A 20,823-nucleotide genomic window follows, 5' to 3' on the forward strand; every position below is an offset into this window, starting at 1 on the left:
CTCAGTGATCCTCCAGGTGGGCCGAAAGATAACTTAAAATTAATTTAAATATATTAAGATAATTAATTAATTTAATTATTAATACGTTACATTAAAAAAGCTAAATTAAATTAAATAACAAATACATTTAAAACAAGGCACCATCTCTCCCGTACGTATTCTGTGATTGCTTTGGTTCATCCCAGGCTGTTTCTCATCGTGCTGCTGTGAAATACAGACTGAACGGTGGCTCAAAACGCAAACTCTCTCAGTTGGAAAAAGAAAACCTGTGTCGCTAAAAAGGTTTTGATGGATGACGATTGTAATGAAGGTAAAGACGATTACAGTGACATACAGGAGTCTATAAGACATGCGGCGGTTTGCGCGAGTCCGTTAATATGCGCAAACAAACCGCATGTGCACTCTCGACTCGCTGATCGCTATAACATTTTATTTCTGCATAAACACAAGTTCAATATGTTCGTGTAGTAAATGTAGTTAATGAAATTAATATACTGTGAATGTTTTATAACGGATGCTCGCCGAACAAGCATGTTCTGGAGAAGTTTGAGAGGATCAGTGGTGTTGTGTTTAATAATTTTGAATGGATCCGCATAGTATTAAAATTCAGTCCTTTGGTATCTCCCTGTGGTCTTGTTTGGTATGGCAGGTTGTGCTTATTTGTTTAAGTTACTGTATTACCGAGCAGAGTAAGTACTTTTAAGGTGTAAAGAATTTCTGCAAAGTATGTTTGCAAAAAAAAAACTCTTAAGGTTTAAATCTATCTTGAGTTTCTTCTTTAAAGAAATAATAACATGGGGTTGAAAAGTAATAACACTACAATACAAATGTTTTTGTAAATTAAAAAAAGGGGGTGGCATTGCAGTATTGATTCGGAGAGGAGGGGGGCCTTGGCGTAAAAAAGGTTGGGAACCACTGCTCTAGATGTAGAGAACAGATGAAGTAGAGGCCTCTTTCCCCCTCAGAAACGCACAAACTAGGATTTAAATCTATACAGTGAGAGTGCTGTCACTGCTGTGATGTAGTCAAGTAGATCCATCATGAGAATACTAACATTCTGCCTTGTTCAAATTTAGCAGTCATTGACAAACAATGCTTATGCCAAGTCTCATGCATGCTGTAGCTTCACTTTGCGTGTTTGCTGAAGCCAACTTTGTAATCATTTTAGGATTTTTATTCGTTTCAATAGGTGCTGCGATATTTTGATTATTTATTCACTGGCGTCTTCACGTTTGAAATGATAATCAAGGTGAGTTCCTGGATCATTCTGGGGTTCTTCTATCAGTTCCTGTATAAAGACTCAGTTTGCAAAATTAAGCTTTATAATGTATTATATAAATATGCTGTGTATGTTGTTATATTTTTCTCAGATGATTGAGCAGGGTTTGATCTTACATGATGGCTCCTATTTCCGTGACTTGTGGAACATTCTGGATTTCATAGTTGTAGTGGGAGGTTTGGTGGCCTTTGCTCTCACGTGAGTCGGATTAATCCAAACATGAGAAATAACAAGTGTAATTTAATGTTCTGTTGGTGGATCTGAAACTGTTTAGCTGCATTTTTTGTTATTCATTTTCAAATGCCATTAATGCCTTGTGATAACTCCATGAGTTATGTGAGGAAAAGCATTCAGACATTCCAAATTCTTGACACATATTGATGTTAGTGGATGCTCTCTTTTCTCTGTTGTGAGTGGAAAGCATTTCTGTGTTCATTGAGAAGATCTCTGGTTCAGAATGCTTGTCTGTTTCTCGTTTGTTTCTCTGTTGTTCTTCTTGTGGATTGTGGCTCACGGCATCTGACAGGAATGTGATGGGGTAAAAACACTCTGATTTTGTGCCATATAATAATGTGTGTGTGTGTGTTTGTATTTGTACATGAAAAATAGGACAGTTTTTAATGTTTAGTGATATATGTTTTCATGCTATGCAGGAGTAACACAGGAAGAGACATTAAAACCATCAAATCACTGCGTGTGCTCAGAGTGTTGAGGCCTCTCAAGACTATTAAAAGACTTCCTAAACTCAAGGTATGTGAACATGAAATTAATGCTCTACCATTCAGAAGGTTTGGGTCCAAAGTTACTGTTCAAAGTTTGTTTGTTTTTTTTGAAAGAAATTAATTTTATTAAGCAAGGATGCATTAAAGTGTTCTGTCGAACTTTTGCTTACACTTTATTTTACAGTACGTATACTTGCAGTGTACTTACAGTGTAGTTACCCAAGAAAGTACTGGTAATATAAGGTAAGGTTTGGTTTAGGGCTAGGTTCAGGGTTAGTACCTAGTTTTAACCCAGTTATTGTAATTGCTATAATAATAAAGTACATAGTATGTACATGTGGAACAGGACTGTAAAATAAAGTTTGTTATGGTAAGATTACTGGGTCAGTGTATCTCTAAAACGGCAAGGATTGTAGGTTGCTCCCGTCAGCAGTGGCCATTACAAAACTACTGTAGCACAATGGTCAACTGGAAATATTTTTATATCAGCAAAGAATGGTCACAAAGTCATGTTTACATGCTCAGATTTTTTATATATATAAAACTTGTCATTTTCTGTCTCTTATTGATTTTCAGGCCGTGTTTGACTGTGTGGTCACGTCGCTAAAGAATGTCTTCAACATCCTCATCGTCTACAAACTTTTTATGTTCATATTTGCTGTCATTGCTGTGCAGCTTTTCAAAGGAAAATTTTACTACTGTACCGACAGTTCCAAGGACACAGAAAACGAGTGCAAGTAGGTAGCAATTACAGCTGCAATATACAAATTCTAAATGTAATGCTAAAATTAATTTAAGCAGCTCAGACATTATTCAAAGCTAAAAGACTTTAGAAAATGTCAATGGTGCTATGAATAGAAGGATGACATTTTACAAGCATAAAATCTCTGCAAATGATGTGGAAAATGTTTTTTCTTAATGTTCTATAGGGGTTACTACATTGACTATGACAAAGAAAAGAAAAAGGAGAAACGAGAGTGGAAAAGACATGATTTCCATTATGATAACGTCATCTGGGCCCTGTTGACTCTCTTCACTGTATCCACTGGGGAAGGCTGGCCGCAGTAAGAGCCAACTTTAGTTCATATTTTCACACTGTATCATTTGACAAACTTATTAACACCTTAATAAGATTAACATTCTTCTTAACACCTTTCTAAAAGCTGTGTGCTGATATTTGCATATATTAAGTAATGTTGTGTAAGTTTCTAGAGGGAACTTACACAACAGGCCCAAAACATATTTGGACTTAATAGGGTGCTTTAAGTGATTTTTGCTAACCTCCGCCAGAGTGAGAAATTAGACTCTGGTGGAGGTTGGCATGCCTTCAACCACAAACTCTCTCTAAAACCTCTCTTGTTTGGCATTGTAGAGTTCTGCAACACTCTGTGGATGTGACCGAGGAGGACCGGGGTCCCAGTCAGGGGAACAGGATGGAGATGTCTATCTTCTATGTCATTTATTTTGTGGTGTTCCCCTTCTTCTTCGTCAACATATTTGTGGCCCTCATCATCATTACCTTCCAAGAGCAGGGCGACAAAATGATGGAGGAGTGCAGTCTGGAGAAAAACGAGGTGACTGACCGTTTTGCTTTCCAGTTGAGTGCATGTGTTTAGTAGTGTGCATTGAAGCAATGACGCACACTTGAGGCAACGTATGATTATATTTTAAAGAACATACAAAAGAAAAGTCCTCTGCACTTATCTGATTCAATGTTGAGTGTTTACACTTGTACATGCAGCATGAGAGTCTTTTATAGAAGAAGTATTCTTGTTTTCTTCAATTCAACAGTCTCAAAGGACCTTTTGAATGAAAAATCCTCAAGTCATTATTTGACATCCAAATATTTGTGCCTGTATATATTAACACAAAGCTAATGTAGCTGCAATTGGCATATGTATCATCATTCATAGCAACCTCAGATAATTCTACTTGTAAACTTCCTTTCTTTGATATCCTTTATTTCCTATTAGTATTTTAAAAAAGAAGCAGGCCAAGAGCCATGTCAAAACAAAGCAAACTGGGTTCCTTTTTGGTTTAGGTTACAACATTGTTGAGAACACAGTTATTTCAAAATCAAAAATGTTGTCTCTATATTTGGCCTCTTAATTAAGTTTATATATATATATATATATATATATATATATATATATATATATATATATGTATATGTGACCGGATCCAGCAAAATGAGTCACAGTGACCCAAATTTCAAAATTTCAAAACGTGTAACACCATATTTGGAGAGCAGAGATAGTGACGTTTCAGGGGATACCGGGAAATGCTCATAAGTGACGAGAGGAGTTGAGAAGTTCATTTCCAGCGAATTTAGTAAAACCATGTCAAATTTAATAGCCATTTAAATACCTTTACTCAATTATCTGGACTACGAAACTTTGGGAGATTATTTTTGAAAGTCTGTTTTTTGAAATTAGCTTAAAAAAAAAAATCTATTTTTTTCATTGTTTTTCCACATTATCGGCCCATATCTTAAAATAGAACGTTGCGACTTCCGACTCATTTCACCAGAGCGGGTCACATTTATAAATTCCTTCAGTATTTGGTGTGGTTTTTACCTCTTGACAATCACATGCTAAACTTATGTGAAGTTAATTGAAAAATGTGTTGGAGAAACTGTCTTACTGTATATTTCTCTCTTAGAGGGCTTGTATCGACTTTGCCATCAGTGCCAAACCTTTGACTCGCTACATGCCCCAGAACAAACAGACCTTACAGTACCGGCTGTGGCACTTTGTGGTGTCGCCCTTATTTGAGTACACCGTGCTGACGATGATCGCCCTTAACACCATCGTTCTCATGATGAAGGTAAGGAGGGATGTCACTACACTGTGATCTCTCTCTTTTTTTTTTTTTTTTTTTATAAAATAGATTCCGATTTGATTTTAAATTATCTATTTATTTGTTGCAAAAAATACTTTCCCTTCACTTTGCATCGAGGTCTGCTCACACTGAAAGGGTTTACCTTTAAGTAACTTTATAATATTCCCTTACCAATAATGCTAGAGATGGAAGGAGACATTACTCTTGTAAGTAGCTTTGGTAAGAATTTAAATGTACTTTTTTAAGGCTGTGAGTATTGCAGGGGTAATAACTCTCTCTCTCTCTCTGTGTATTTGTCAAAATAAATTAGGTTGATTTAGTTGTTTTTCAGCCCCTGCTGGTGACCCCTGGTCTGTGATACTGCTCGAAAACCAGACAGTCATGAGTCACAGCTTATTAAATATTGATCTGAAGCACCAGCTACTATTTAACTTTTCCTCATTAGCTTTAGCCTGACATCTCCCGTGAGTAATTTCACCTGAAGTTAGAGGTTGGCCTCCACTAGTCATCATGTCTGCGGTTGTCTGCGTATGTGCTTCACACAGCACTGAGGCACAGAGACTGTAATAGAGCACAGATATTTTTAGAAATTGTACTGAAGTTTGAAAAGCTTCCTTTCTCTCTGTCTGTCTGTTTCATTCAGTTTTCAGTTACAATTTTTAAAATGCTTTATTGGCATCCATCAGGTTTTAATTGGATTGTGAAATGTGGGTATTCCATACCAGAATGGCTGAACGTGTGTAAAATGACAATTACTGTAAATTGTGCGTGCATTGATGATTTGGATAAAAGCATCGGCTAAATTATTAAATGTAAATGTAAATGTAAAAACAAAAGATCGATTTTTAAAACATGCAATTAAATAGGCCTATCATGCATATCAATGTACTGCTTTATTGTAGGCTAAATAAATGACTTATCTATTAATAAAAAAAAGATGTGTAACACTTTATAATAAGTGTACAGTAATAAAGTACTTACAAATTGGACCCACTTTATATTAAGTGGCATTAACTACTATGTACTTACATTTAAATTAATCATTTGATACAATGCACTTGTGTACATACATGTTTTTACATTGTACTTATATTTTAAAAACACCTGCATGTAATTACATCTGTAATTAATTTCTGTAATTACATTTATAATTACACTGTTGACCCATCCCTTAACTCTTACCCCTACCCTTAAACCTACCCATACCACCAAAGCTGTCCCTAACCTTACCCGTATCCCACCTCAATAGCTGCAAATGTGTTTTGCAATTCATTATGAACCCAATAAGTACATTGTACTTATTTTTTGATGTAAGTACATAGTAGTTAAGGCCACTTAATATAAAGTGGGACCTACAAATCATTTTCAAACTATTAGTTTATAGTTAATTCATAGTTAATATACTGTAATCTCTACATTGGTTATATTTTAATAGGCTATATACAAATAGTTAGTTCTTCATTCGTTGTCTCTGTAATTAGTTCTTCATTTGTTGTCTCTGTAATTAACCAAATTATTGTTTAATTAGCTCATATGTAAAAAGTTAGATAATGTTTTTTTGTTTTGTTTTTTTATGAAAAAGATGTCATTCGCGCTAACACAGACCCAAAGCTCACACACAGACAGACACCTCTCAGATAGTATGCGATCCTGAATTCAGTTCAGTTTAGCGGCGTATTGTGTTTGAATGGTCAGATACACACAGAATTAAAGTGTTTCAAAATATCTGTCTTGGCGAATATTCACACAAGCATAGTCAGTTATGTCTTAAGTGAATGTTTGGGGAACACTTGAGGGAAAACATCTGATGTGTAACATTAAATTAGATCCGTGCATTAATCTTCATATAATAGGCTATACCTGCTGCTGTCTGTGTCATTAATGTTAGTCAAACAATAAAAGAAAAGAGATTCACACTATTAACTATTTTTACTATTAAGTAAAAATCTATTAAAGGGATAGTTCACCCAAAAATGTTCATCACAATAAAGAAACTCATACAGGTTTTGAACAACATGAGGGTGAGTACAGTAAATGATGACAACATTTTTGGGCGAATTATCCCTTTAAGTACTTGGGGAGTTTGAGGAAATATTTGACGTTTTAAGGCTATAAATGCTTTGTGTACTTGCGTTACTAAGCCGTTGCTAAGCTCAGTGGTTGCTATGACACTGCTTGACAGATGTTTGGGCTTTCTAGATGGTTGCTATGGTTTTTGGGTGGTAGCTAGGCATTCCGAATGCAGTTGCTATGGTGATTTGTTGCTAAGCAGTTGCTTGGGGATTTTAGTTGGATGGATGGATGAATGGATGGAAGGATAGACAGACAGCTATAGATACATTCATACATAGATACATACATGCATAGATGCATAGATATAAAATACAAATCAGTAAGTTAAAAAAAAATGATGTAAACATAATTAAATATTCAAGAAGACCTTTTTTGTCTCTTTTTTTTGCTCTCTATCAGCATGATCGAAGTCCTGACGGCTATGATGATGTGCTAAAATACCTCAACACTGTGTTCACTGTTATTTTCTCTGTGGAATGTATTCTCAAGATCCTGGCATTTGGTATCATGGTAAGCTAACACTGGGAATGTGATACATTGCCATATATATATACTGGAATGCATTTCCAACATAAATTATTATCTTTTTATCTTTCAGAATTATTTCAGAGACACATGGAATATATTTGACTTCATCACGGTTCTAGGAAGCATCACTGAAATTGTGGTTGAGAAATGGCAGAGTCCAAAAGTGAGAAATGTTTTTATTCTGATTAGAGCTGCACAATTCATTTATTCTGATTAGAGCTGCACAATCTCTTGAATGAATGATTCAATGACAAATACTTTTTTTTTAACAGTCACTTATCACCACTGGTGTAACGATGTGATCAGTATAATCATTATTTGAAGCATCAAGTTATTTTCAAAAGGTGTTTTACTCTATTTTGATCGCTACTAGACATCAGTGTTTATATCTGAACTATAAACTTTTATCCCAGTACTTCTGTGAGAATCTGAATTATTATAAAACAGAAATAATAAGATTGTTTGGTTGAAAAGACTTTGTGAAGCTGTTTTATGCCTCTACTAGTGTTGCCAAAAGTACCGGTACTTCGGTACCAAGTCGGTACGGAAATTTTGAAAATGTGACGATACCAGCATTTCTGTTGTACCAGTAGTACCGAGAATCCGGGTGTGTTCGGTACACACTGATAGGGCTGTGGCAGTATTTACGTGAATATGACACGAGTGAAGCACAAAGCTTTGTTTACAAAAGAAATAATAGGTTAGCAATTAAATGTGAAATCGCAGCCATGGAAACATTTTGGTTCATGCCGAATGAGAGAGGTACGTGAGTCCATTTTTTTGGGAATCACGATCTGGTCATCCGATTAGCAGAGAATTTAACAATATTCCATTAGTTATTCCACATGGAATCTCTTTTCCCAAATCTTCACTCACACAGGGGATTATAAACGTTTCTTTCGTTTGCATTTAGGCCTATTATATTCACATTCTTTACTGTGGTAAAGTAGAAAAAAACGTAGGACAGAAACTTTTTGCTTGCACGTCAATTTCTATTTAACACATTTTGTGCTCGTTATTAGACTTTATAAGGTGCGTCAAGTTTATTTGTATAGCGCGTTTCACACACGCTGGTGATTTTTAGTTTCGTTTTCTCTGGCAGCGCTAAATCAAACATAGCCTGGATGTCTGAAGATAAAACTCGCTCTTCAAACCTTTTACAACAAGTGTCAGTTGTTTGTAACATCAGGAGATAACATGAAGATATTATTAAAGAGAAATGGTCTATTTCCTGCTCGTGTCCTCATCCCTCACAAAGCGCAGAGCGGCAGGCTATATCAAAGACTATAATAACAGGACTTTGGCTATGTGACGCATCTTTGTGTGGAAATAAAAAACGAATGTTTTTTGAATTATTTTTAACTTTCTTATTATTTAGATTACCATTATTTACTGATATTTATTTCATAGTTTTACAGGCTGTGTGTTGTTTCTCTGACGGAATATCTAAAATAAACACGCACATCTGTTACCCCTGTTGAAAAAAAACAAACAAAAAAAACAGCATATGCTGAAGCTGGTATGCTGGTTAGAGTTGGTTTATGCTGGTCCAGGGCCACCTTAGGACCAGCACATGACCAGCATAAACCAGCTCAAACCAGCATACCAGCTTCAAAACCTACCTTACCAGCATATGCTGGTTTTTTCAACAGTACAAAATGGATGTTTGTGCATTTATTTATTTATTTTTTTGTATATTTCAAAATTTATTTAATTGAGGTAGCCTATATATACACACACACAAACATACAAACACACTCCAAATCATATTTAATGTTTTTAAAATTGGGCTATATAAAATAGTAAAATAGTTCCAACAGATTTTGCTGTGGTACCGAAATTGGTACCGAGAACCGTAAAATTTTCATGGTATCGGTACCGACTACTGGAATTTTGGTACCGTGACAACACTAACCTCTACATGACAACTACTCTTTCTGGATCAGCAGCAGCGCCAATGGAGATCTAAATGTTCTCTTTGATCGTACCTGTCAAAGTTTTAATAGACAAAGCCAAATCGTTTTCATTCAGGAATAAGATTGCGTTGCTGTTTGAATCAAGATCATGATTTTGTAACAATATTCGTGCGGCTCTAATTCCGATTGATTTGTAGTCAGTAGTTGTTTGCACAAGCATTGTGCGTTGTGTTTTGATTGCTATGTACTCAGTATTTATTTCCATGAGTGATGCCCTTCATATTCTATTTTATGTCCAGTATTTATTTGCATAAGCGGTCACCTCTGTGTTCTGGTTTTGCAGCCTTTTAATATGGGCTTCCTGAAGCTATTCCGGGCTGCTCGGCTGATTAAACTTCTGCGTCAGGGCTACACCATCCGTATTCTGCTCTGGACTTTTGTCCAGTCCTTCAAGGTCAGACATGTCTGCAGTGGCATTACATTGAAATCCCTTATTCTTTTATTTTAACCAAAACCACTTATTATAAAATATTTCCTGTGAGTTTAACATGAGATTTGTCTTGCAGGCTCTTCCATATGTCTGTTTGCTCATCGCCATGCTGTTTTTCATCTATGCCATCATTGGCATGCAGGTAAAGGTTGTCTTTGTCCCCAGACAGTCTGTCTCCATCTTTATATTCTTCTCTCTGTCTTCTTTGGTTCTTTGCCACCTTTTCTCTTACTTTAATTTGTTAAGCCTTTAAATGTGACAGACACCTCTTATGTTTTTGTAATCTTACTAAAGGTATTCGGCAACATCAAGCTAAATGACAAAAGCCAAATCAACAAACACAATAACTTTAACACATTCTTTGGTGCACTCATGCTGTTGTTCAGGTAAGATTATGTTTATAATTTCTGCATCTGTTTTAATGTTCTTTCTTTTTGTTGGTAAAAAAAAGTGCTACATTTTATGATATATTAATTATTTCACTATAAATCTAATATGATGAACCAGACTACTCTTCGGGAATGAATAAATTTGTCTTAATTTATGATATACATATATGTGTGTATGTGTTTAGGAGTGCAACAGGTGAGTCATGGCAGGAAATCATGTTATCGTGTTTAGGAGAGAAGGAGTGTGAAATAGACAACTCAATTCCTCTCAACAACTCAACAAAGGGGGTGAAAAAAGAATGTGGTACCGACTTTGCATACTTCTACTTTGTCTCCTTCATCTTCTTCAGTTCTTTTCTGGTGAGAAGCAATACAGTTTAATGATACACATCATTGCAAACCTTTACACTTAAAACCCACACACTTAAGGCCTTTTCACACCAAATCCAATTTTTTTGGCACATAAAATATAAACTGCAAGATTTTAAAATGAAACTAATAATCTAAAAAGGTAAAAAAAAAAAAAAAAAATTTAAATGAAGGAAAACATGAATCTCTGACACTCCAACAAACAATATTGGCATCCACACCAACAAACAAACATATTAGCATCCACATATTAGCATCCACACCAACAAACAATATTGTTCTGTTTATTCAGCTCTTTAAAGCTGATTGGCTGTCAATGATTTTGTCATTCATCAGCTGAAAAAAAAATCGTTGTGAAAGTGATTCCAACGATTTTGTTTATCTGTGCCTTTATCCTTAAAGTTGTGGTGTGGACTTTGCTATTCTTTTATATTTAGAATGATTTTTAAAACTATATTTTTATTACTGCAGTTATCGTCCTTTGTGTGAACGGACATTTAAGCTCACTTAGTAACGTGTGTTTTGTATGTATTTCACAACCTTCACATCTCTATCTCTCTTTCAGATGCTAAATCTGTTTGTGGCTGTGATCATGGATAATTTTGAGTACCTGACACGTGACTCATCCATTCTGGGTCCTCACCACTTGGATGAGTTTGTACGGATCTGGGGAGAGTATGACCGTGCTGCATGGTGAGAGATACAACTTTCCACTCTTTTCAGTTGATCACATGCAATACAGATGTACAAAAAAATAACATGATAGACTGAAATTTTTCTTATTCTGCAAAAATATTATATTTATTATATAATTTTACAATACATATAATTATATTATATAAACAGATACAGATGTTTATTTACAGTTGAATTTTATACAAGTATGCCACATGAATGTTTTTTTATAAAATGAACTGGATAGTTTGTAATTGTCAGTAATGTTTTCGTTTCTCTCTTCACACAAATTTTTGAAGCCTTGTAGGATGATTTAAAGGGGTCATATCATGAACAATCTATAGAAGTTTGTTTCTGCCATGAAATAAAAAATAAAAAAAACTAATTGCGACTTTTTATCTCACAAAAAACATGCTTGATATCAAGTCAGAATAGCGTGTTATAACGTCGGAATTGGAAGATACATTACTTTTTCTCAGAATTGTGAGTATATATCTCGAAATTCTGACTTTATAACATGCAATTGCGAGTTATAAATGCAATGTTGTGAGATCTAAACTCGCAATTCTTAGAAAAAAGTCAGAATTGTGAGATTAAAAAAAACACAATTACCTTTTTTATTTTGCATTTCATGGCAGAAACAAGCTTCCATAAGAATCTAATATCTTAATTTTTTTGTGAACAATTGTTTTTATTGAATAATCAGTTCAGTATAAAATTTATATAAATACAAAGTTCTGGCATGAAACTCTAATGGACAGGCTAATAGGTCCTTTAACTCGACCTGCTCGTAATCACATCATTATCTATAGGACATAGATGATTGGTTCCTGCTATAGCCAATAACCTTGCGTGCTCAATTTTCAAATACATGAGTAGCATTTGCCTTTGCAGTGCAGCATGCTTCAGAAACCCTCCACCTTCCCCAGCTCCACCTGTATAGATCTGCTATGGGTAATTCATGTACACTCTATTGTACAGCAGCAGCATGTCTTACTTGCTCACAGCAGTGTGTCGTGTATGTATTGGCAGTAGCAAGTCCCGTACTTGCTCTGCAGCAGCAGCAACAGCAATGAAAGCAGCAGAAGCGTAGCAGATCTATTCCGCCAAGACCAAACTTATCAACATTGTCATACCCATTACCATGCGAAACACTCCGAGAGTTGTCATGACAGAACTTACATTACAATACAACATGCACCCCCCAGGTAGACTTATACTGTTCTGAGGGGTTAAAAGACATTGAGGAGAAAGTAAAAGATAAATTAAATAATCAGCAGATAATATAAAATATAAATAAATACAAATACATTTTATATCCAAAAGAAGAAACAAAGGACTTAACAATATCAAAAGCAGCACTCCAGGTTTCTATGGTCTTTGGCCATGCCTCATGGATGTGAGCTGTTGACAGCGCCAAAGAAATAATATCAAGCCCCATACACACCTGTAAATATGTGCCAAGTACTCTCTGCGGACATAAATTACAATTCGGAGAAGGTGACTAATTTCTTTGTTATTCTGAGATAAGAATTCACTATAATAAGAACACAATCTGTTTGCAGAATTCAGATCTTATTTACTGGCACAAAGCTGCAGAAATTGGTCGCTGTGAGCATTTGCTTTACAACAGCAAAAAACAGCATGTGTGATTCTAAGGGTTAGAGAGATGGCTTAAAATGGTCATGAACAGCTATGTTGTGTTGGCTTTTGGTGAAAAAAATCACTAATGTGTGATATGACCCCTTTAAAGTATATTTCATGAAAACTTACCACTCCTACTACATTTAACTTGACATTGTCTATTTACCGTTAACGGACAGTATTTCCTTCTCCAGTGGAAAACTACACTATAAGGAGATGTACAAAGTAGTACGCACAATATCACCTCCTCTGGGCTTTGGAAAGAATTGTCCCTACAGGGTGGCATGCAAGGTTTGGCTCAACCATGAAAAAACTACCCCTCTGCCTCTCTCTCTCCTCCTCTCCTTTTTTTCATTCCCCACTTCTTCACTAGCTACCACCCCTCACTTCCCTCTCGTTCCCGTGATTTACTCCAGTGCTGCTTTCCACCGGGTCAAAGACTGGCAGAGACAAGAGCTCAGTGCACAGAGAGACAGCCCATCCCTTTGGCCTGCGTACTGCTCCTGAAGTGTGAATAACTGCTGCAGTTAATGACACTGAGAGCCATCCATCAGTGAACTCCATTAGATAATATCTAACACTGCCAATGGATGTCAGTAGGGATTCAGTCTCTCTGTGTCTGAATTGGATTTGGGGCTTTTATTGAACATAATTCCATAAATGTGGGTTTTAGGTTAGAGGAGGGCAGACTCCTCGCATTTGCCATTGCTTCACCTGTTTGTAAATCAAGAGAAGATTATGCTCATCTCTCCCCTGACCTACCACAGTGTCAGAAATTAACTTTATATTTCTAAGGGGTATATTTGCTACTTGTCAGGTTTTACCTTATGAGGGCATATTTTGGGGCTGATCACCCCCAGCTGGGGTGTCCGGGCGAGGGTGTATGATGATTAAAGCCCCTAAACACCCTATGACCCCGGGTTCATCACTGAAGTCATGTCCAAATAACATCAGAAGATGTATATCTAGACTAAAACAACTATATTTTCATATTTTATTGTATGATTTATTTTTGTATCTAATTAAAATAAAATCTGAAAAATTAAAGGATTAGTTCACTTCAGAATTAAAATTTCCTGATAATTTACTCACCCCCATATCATCCAAGATGTTTGTGTCTTTCTTTCTTCAGTTGAAAAGAAATTAAGGTTTTTGAGGAAAACATTCCAGGATTTTTCTCCATAGTGGGTTGAAGGTCCAAATTGCAGTTTCAATGCGGCTTCAAAAAGGCTCTACATGATCCCAGCCAAGGAATAAGGGTCTTATCTAGCGAAATGATCGGTCATTTTCTAAAAAAAAATAAATAAATTATATATATATATATATATATATATATATATACACTTTTTAACCACAAATGCTCATCTTGCACTGCTCTGCTATGTGCCACGCATTACGTAATCAGATTGGAAAGGTCACGTATGACGTAGGTGGAAGTACAGAGCAAGTGTTTACAAAGCGAATGTGCAAAGACTAAGTCAAACGGCCTTTACAAAAAAAGGTAAAAGGTTTTTCGCCCTACCGCAGTACTTCCGCCTACGGACACGCATAATTATTATTATTTTCAGTTTCGCTAAATAAGACTGGGATTATGTAGAGCCCTTAGAAGCTGCATTGAAACTGCAATTTGGACCACTATATGGAGAAAAATCCTGGTATGTTTTCCTCAAAAACCTTAATTTCTTTTCGACTAAAGAAAGAAAGACATAAACATCTTGGATGACATGGGGGTGAGTAAATGATCAGGAATTTTAATTCTGAAGTGAACTAATCCCTTAATTAGGCCATTCAATTTCACAAAATACATCTGATGTTAAAAATTAAACTTCAGGAATTCATGACAGGTAATAATTATTTTGTTGGCATTTTTACCCAAAGTCCCTGTTAATTTCTGACCCTGAGCAAATTGACCCCTGTGGGTTTATGTATTATAATAGCAGGGTTTCCTTTTTAATACACCCAGTCAAACCCTCAGATCCACCAGCTTGACTCATCAGATCTTTGGCTGTTTTAATATTTTCTCTCCTATAGCCTCTTCTATGCCAGCGTTGCATAGAAAAACCTCCACCTGGCCTCACCTCTGTGTTTAATCAGTTTCCCTTTTGACAGTTTTTCTTTTCTTAAGTATGAAACACATTAAAATTTCCCTTTCCTGTCTCTTCCTTCTTCCTCTATCTTTTCTGTTGTTTCCCTTTTTCCTCCACGCCAATCTTCCTCTCCTCCCTCGTTCCTTGGGAATGCCCAATTCTTCCTCCTCCTCCTCCTCCTCCTCCTCTTCTTCATCATTATTGCCCCTGGTGACTGCCCCCTCCCAGTGGCCGTATTCATTACACTGATATGTACGAGATGCTGACCTGCATGTCGCCACCGCTTGGCCTGGGCAAGAAATGCCCCTCCAAAGTGGCGTATAAGGTAGTCTGCAGTATTATGATTTAAATGAAGTCTGCTTGTTTTCAAGTGGCTCAATATAAAGGATGTAATTACAGTGCCCACAATAAGTATTTGGACACTTTAGCCAAAATATATGAATATCTTTATGTAAAAAATATCTTTTTGTATTATGTAAAAGCATACTGAACCAAGTGACAATTATTTGTGAGACAAGATAGTTAAAAGTAAGTTCTAGTATCTACAGTAGTATGTTTTGTATCTAATGCAATGATATTTTAGTATTTTTAGGGTCATTGTATGTCAAATAATTGCGATACATATACGGTGCCCTCCACAATTAATGGCACCCTTAGTAATTATGAGCAAAAGCAGCTGTGAAAATAAATCTGCATTGTTTATCCTTTTGATCTTTCATTCAAAAAATTCACAAAATTATAACCTTTCATTTAAGGAAAATAATTGAAAGTGGGGGGAAACTCACATTATGAAATACATGTTTTTCTCCAAAACACGTTGGCCACAATTATTGGCACCCTTTTATTCAAAACTTTTTGCAACCTCCTTTTGCCAAGATAACAGCTCTGAGTCTTCACCTATAATGCCTGATGAGTTTGGAGAACACCTGAGAAGAGATCAGAGACCATTCCTTCATGCAGAATCTCTCCAGATCCTTCAGATTCCAGCTCCATGCTGGTGCTTCTTCTCTTCAGTTCACTCCACTCATTTTCTTTAGGTTTCAGGTCAGGAACTGGGATGGCCATGGCAGAAGCTTCATTTTGTGCTCAGTGACACATTTTTGTGTTGGTTTTGATGTTTGTTTTGGATCATTGTCCTGATGGAACATCCAACCACGGCCCATTATTGGATTTCTAGCAGAAGCGGTCAGGTTTTGGTTTTTTATCTGTTGGTATTTTTATAGAATCCATGATACCATGTATCTGAACAAGATGTCCAGGACCTCCAGCAGAAAAATAGGCCCACAACATTAAAGATCCAGCAGTATATTTAACCATGGGCATGGGGTACTTTTTATCCATGTGTGCACCAAACCCATCTGGTGGGTTTGCTGCCAAAAAGCTCTTTTTTTAGTTTCATCTGACCACAGAAGCCGGTCCAGTTTGAAGTTCCAGTCTTGTCTGACAACTGAATATGCTGGAGATTGTTTCTGGATGAGAGCAGAGGATTTTTCTTGAAACCCTCCCGAAAATCTTGTGTGGATGTAGGTGCTGTTTGATCATTTTTTTAGGCTTTCTGAGACTCAAGACTCAACTAATCTGTGCAATTCTCCAGCTGTGATCCTTGGAGAGTCTTTGTCCATTCAAACTCTCCTCCTCACTTCACATTAGGACGATTTAGACACACGTCCTCTTCCAGGCTGATTTGTAACATCTTTAGTTGATTGGAACTTCTTAATTATTGCCCTGATAGTGGAAATGGGGATTTTCAATACTTTAGCTATTTTCTTACAGCCACTTTCTATTTTGTGAAGCTCAACAATCTTTTGCTGCACATCAGAACTATATTCTTTGGTTTTACTCATTGTGATGAATGATTAAGGAAATGTGTCCTCTGTGTTTCCTCATATTTATATTCCTGTGGAACAGGAAGTCATGGCTGCACAATTTCATGCTCCTAGTCACCCTGGTGAATATGAATGGGAATATACTTGTGGCCAACATGTATTGGAGAAAAACATTTATTTCATAATGTGAGTTTATCCCCACTTTCAACTGTTTTCCTTCAATGAAAGGTTATAATTTTGTGAATTTTTTGAATGAAAGATCAAAAGGATAAACAATGCAGATTTATTTTCACAGCCGCCTTTGCGCATAATTACTAAGGGTGCCAATAATTGTGGAGTGCACTGTAGCTATATTATTGTTATTTTTCATAGACTATCAGTGATGTTCTTGTTTGTCATTGTCTTCTAATCATCCTACTGTAAAGTCCCTGTACATCCACCAATGATACTTTATTTGAATATGTCACCTTAATGTCTTCAAAACACTGTGATAACCCTGATGCTTATTCCAGTGTTAAAGACATATTGCAAAGGGCATATTTATAAAGTGTGATCCTTCAGACTTTTCAAGTTTCTATGCATAAATCTCTACTCTGTCTCTATCCAATGTATGTGTTTCAACTGTGTGCATGAATGTGTGGTGTTGTGACATCTTGGTGTTGATTAAAAGTTAAAGATAATTAAACCTAAATTTAAAACATGCACACTCACTTTTAATTTTGCAATTCTTGTATTTAATTTATCTTTTGTCCTTGTGGTGACTTGCTTTCAGCGGTTGGTTCTGATGAACATGCCAGTGGATGAGGACATGTCCGTCCATTTCACCTCCACCCTTATGGCCCTCATACGCACCGCACTGGACATTAAAATCGCTCGAGGTTGGCATCACTGATCATTTCCAGTTCCTTAAAAATCAAACTTACGCTGATTTGTTTTTATGCTTTTTTTTTATTGTTTTGCACCATAATATTAGTTCAATGGTCTAATAGTTCATTGATGTAACAGGGGGTGATGACAGGGGCCAGATGGACATAGAATTGCAGAAGGAAATCAGTGTCATCTGGCCACACCTCTCCCAGAAATCTCTTGATCTGCTTGTACCCATTCACAAAGGTGAGAGATCTGAGTGAGTAACTGTATGGCAGGTTTTTGTATCCTTTTGTATCCCTTTTTTGAGTGTAATTCACCTTGGTTGTGAAAGTTCAGCTTGTTGTACCAGTATTGGCCACTAGGGGCACCCACCGACTCTCCTAAAAGTGAAAGTAATTTGCACCCTGCATTAAAATCTTGTTTTCTACAATAAACAAATCTTTCTTCCAGCCAGTGACATGACCATTGGGAAGATCTATGCAGCCATGATGATCATGGACTACTACAAGCAGAACAAAGCTAAGAAGCTCCGTCAACAGCTTGAAGAACAGGTAGAGATGTATTTTACCTCCTACAGCACTAGAACTCAAGTGCTAAAGACCAGCCGACTCACAACTTCTGGCCTATTGAATCAGCTTATATATGCAACATTGCCATCTAACTGTAAAATATGGGGTTCTATATAGACAGAAAACAGAAAACCCCTCATATATCAGTTTGAAGTGTGAACTCCTTAAAGCTGGAAAGATGTGCTGTTTTGGGTCAGTGTGTCACTGGGGAGACTGTGCTGACCATCTAATATTGTCTTGCAGAAACATGCACCGATGTTCCAACGCATGGATGCATCCTCACTACCACAGGATATTCTCTGCAGTGCCAAGGCTCTGCCGTTCCTGTCCCACAGTGCAGGATCTGCCCTGTAATTGTACATGTTGTGTGTGTGTGTGTGTCTGTCTGCACTAGTGTTATTTTAATATCATTGATATACTATTATAATAGTATATCAATGTTATTAAAATATTTTTGTATATAATTTAAAAAAAGTTAATATTTTGAATTAGATTTTATTTTTATATTTTCTTTAATTTCAATTTTAGTTAAAGTTCGTTTTGTGTTTTTGTCATTTGTATTGGTTTTTGTTTTTTTAAACATGTCTATGTAGTTTTTAATGTTTTTAATTTTGAATTTAACTTATTTAGTACTTAAAATGAGAAATGTTGCTTGGCAACTAGCTGACTTTATATATATAAAGTTTTAGTTATTGATAATAACCCTGGTCTGCACCTCTTTCCATTAGTTATTTTAATTCTTCTGTATATAAACAATAGAGGCAAATTCCAATTCTTTTTTGTGTGTGATAAAGATTGAAAATGTTTTACATAACATACAATTAACATTACATCAGTAGCATCTTTTTCCCCAACAACGTCACATAAACTGTTGAACTGAATTGTAAGTTTTAAATATTAACTAATTTCTGATCCCAAAAAACGATGTTTAGCTCTTTCCTACAGTTTTCCCACAGTCCCACCTTATTTGTGGACACATTTGTGGTGCAAGCCAACATGAGCATAACTGACAAGTTTATCTGCTGTTTCTTCAGCACTAGAGGTGGGTTTGTGGCACTGAGTCCCATCTCCCCTCAAGATCTCTTCATGCAGCCCTTGGCCCAAGACAGCATGGAGGAGAGGGAGGAATACCAACACCACTATCACCTCCACAGCATGGTAGGAGAAACTAAATCCTAAATACACCAACAAATGCATCTCATCTCAGACATATTGGCACAGTAATCCTTGACATGTCTTGCATTTTATTCATTGTTTTATATATGTGCATGAAATACCTGATAGCTGCTTTGTTTTGTGAAACAACATTCAAATTTAAAATTCTCAAACAGTATGAATTCAAGCTCATGCTCAATGTATAATTCCATGTTGGTTTATGAATAATTCAGGTTATAAAACAGTTACAAAAGGTAACAGGGTCTGAATACTACACAGCCAAAGACACTGATCCATTTGTGAAAGTTTTAGGAATAGAAAGGTGGAACAAAATATTCTGAATCTATTTTGAGATGTGATTGGCAAAGCACTGACTGTAATTGAGACTGTCTAAGACTGGGTAGTGTGTATGCCTTTGTCGGCAACTAAAACAACAACAACAGTGGTATAAGCAAAATAACTGACTCTGGTTTGTTGAATTGCTAATTCAACTGTCCATTGTCAGTTATGTGCTAAATATATGTGCTAAAACCTTTAGGAGCACATTAGCTTATGAACTAACAGACATGGACTAAAAGTCACAAAACTCCAACTTTGATATCTTTTTCTAATGTTTTTAAGATGTCTGGCAATGGTTTGTCAGATTTTCAAAAGCGAGTAGATTCGTTTTTATAAGCTATTATAAAAATGATCACGGCAGATGATATTTTGATATTTTGAGAAGCAACAGATATAATCAACGCTGTCCAGATTTTATCAAAAGGCCACACAATATGTAAATTACTTTAAATCATTAATTGATTGGCTGCCAAGGCATTTAGAAGCCAATATCTCCTGCATAACAAAATCATGCTTTGGTAAATCTTAATTATGAGATACAAATTAATGATTCTGAGATAAAAAGACATAATTATGACAAAAAGTCGAAATTTGTTTTAATCATTTTTGGCATAAATATGATTTAATAAATCATGATTTTTTTTTCCTTATGTGGTGGAAATGAGCTTCCATAGAGGCACTTGCAAACTTGCCATCTGTTTGGACTGATGTCTAATCTATCACGAAGTCATCTGCATGGACATCACCTCTCTGGTTCACAACCTTGCATGATGCTTCTACATTTCCTGACTCATTTTCTTTTCACATTTGCAGCTTTATTGCCATTCCTTTATTATTTGCCTTCTGGCCTTGTAAAGGAAGAGATTTAGAGTTGTTTTTTAAGGTTCGGAAGGGTGTATTGATGTGGTTTCTCAAGGTTAGACTGCTAGGTCAAAATAACTTCCAGCACTTATATAACTAGTGAGCAGTTATATACAAGCTTAGATGTCTTTCTTTGCTCTTATCTGTACACTTATTTTCTTCCCCTCCTGGTAGCTTTTTCTTTTGCCTC

The 20,823-nt window shown here is 36.1% G+C and overlaps 1 protein-coding gene across 9 annotated transcripts in view; it reads left to right on the forward strand.

The window, feature by feature from the left end:
- Window positions 1–20,823, forward strand: part of LOC125279483 (voltage-dependent R-type calcium channel subunit alpha-1E) — a 166,763-nt gene that overhangs the window by 138,286 nt on the left and 7,654 nt on the right. For 5 of the 9 annotated variants that reach the window (XM_048209205.1, XM_048209203.1, XM_048209210.1 and 2 more), the window contains 21 exons: window positions 1,190–1,249; window positions 1,371–1,477; window positions 1,806–1,817; window positions 1,933–2,029; window positions 2,578–2,738; window positions 2,931–3,065; window positions 3,374–3,575; window positions 4,663–4,827; window positions 7,315–7,425; window positions 7,514–7,606; window positions 9,703–9,813; window positions 9,926–9,991; window positions 10,144–10,235; window positions 10,424–10,598; window positions 11,173–11,300; window positions 13,121–13,217; window positions 17,612–17,717; window positions 17,845–17,952; window positions 18,160–18,260; window positions 18,522–18,628; window positions 19,313–19,436. In XM_048209205.1, coding sequence (XP_048065162.1) covers window positions 1,190–1,249; window positions 1,371–1,477; window positions 1,806–1,817; window positions 1,933–2,029; window positions 2,578–2,738; window positions 2,931–3,065; window positions 3,374–3,575; window positions 4,663–4,827; window positions 7,315–7,425; window positions 7,514–7,606; window positions 9,703–9,813; window positions 9,926–9,991; window positions 10,144–10,235; window positions 10,424–10,598; window positions 11,173–11,300; window positions 13,121–13,217; window positions 17,612–17,717; window positions 17,845–17,952; window positions 18,160–18,260; window positions 18,522–18,628; window positions 19,313–19,436 — 2,358 coding nt within the window. Of the gene's footprint in view, window positions 1–1,189; window positions 1,250–1,370; window positions 1,478–1,805; window positions 1,818–1,932; window positions 2,030–2,577; window positions 2,739–2,930; window positions 3,066–3,373; window positions 3,576–4,662; window positions 4,828–7,314; window positions 7,426–7,513; window positions 7,607–9,702; window positions 9,814–9,925; window positions 9,992–10,143; window positions 10,236–10,423; window positions 10,599–11,172; window positions 11,301–13,120; window positions 13,218–15,241; window positions 15,339–17,611; window positions 17,718–17,844; window positions 17,953–18,159; window positions 18,261–18,521; window positions 18,629–19,312; window positions 19,437–20,823 lie in introns of all 9 variants that reach the window. The other 4 variants (XM_048209204.1, XM_048209212.1, XM_048209206.1 and 1 more) reach the window with 3 other exon arrangements.

The sequence above is a fragment of the Megalobrama amblycephala genome, linkage group LG12, assembly GCF_018812025.1.
Source record: "Megalobrama amblycephala isolate DHTTF-2021 linkage group LG12, ASM1881202v1, whole genome shotgun sequence".
In the NCBI taxonomy this organism is placed as follows: domain Eukaryota; kingdom Metazoa; phylum Chordata; class Actinopteri; order Cypriniformes; family Xenocyprididae; genus Megalobrama; species Megalobrama amblycephala.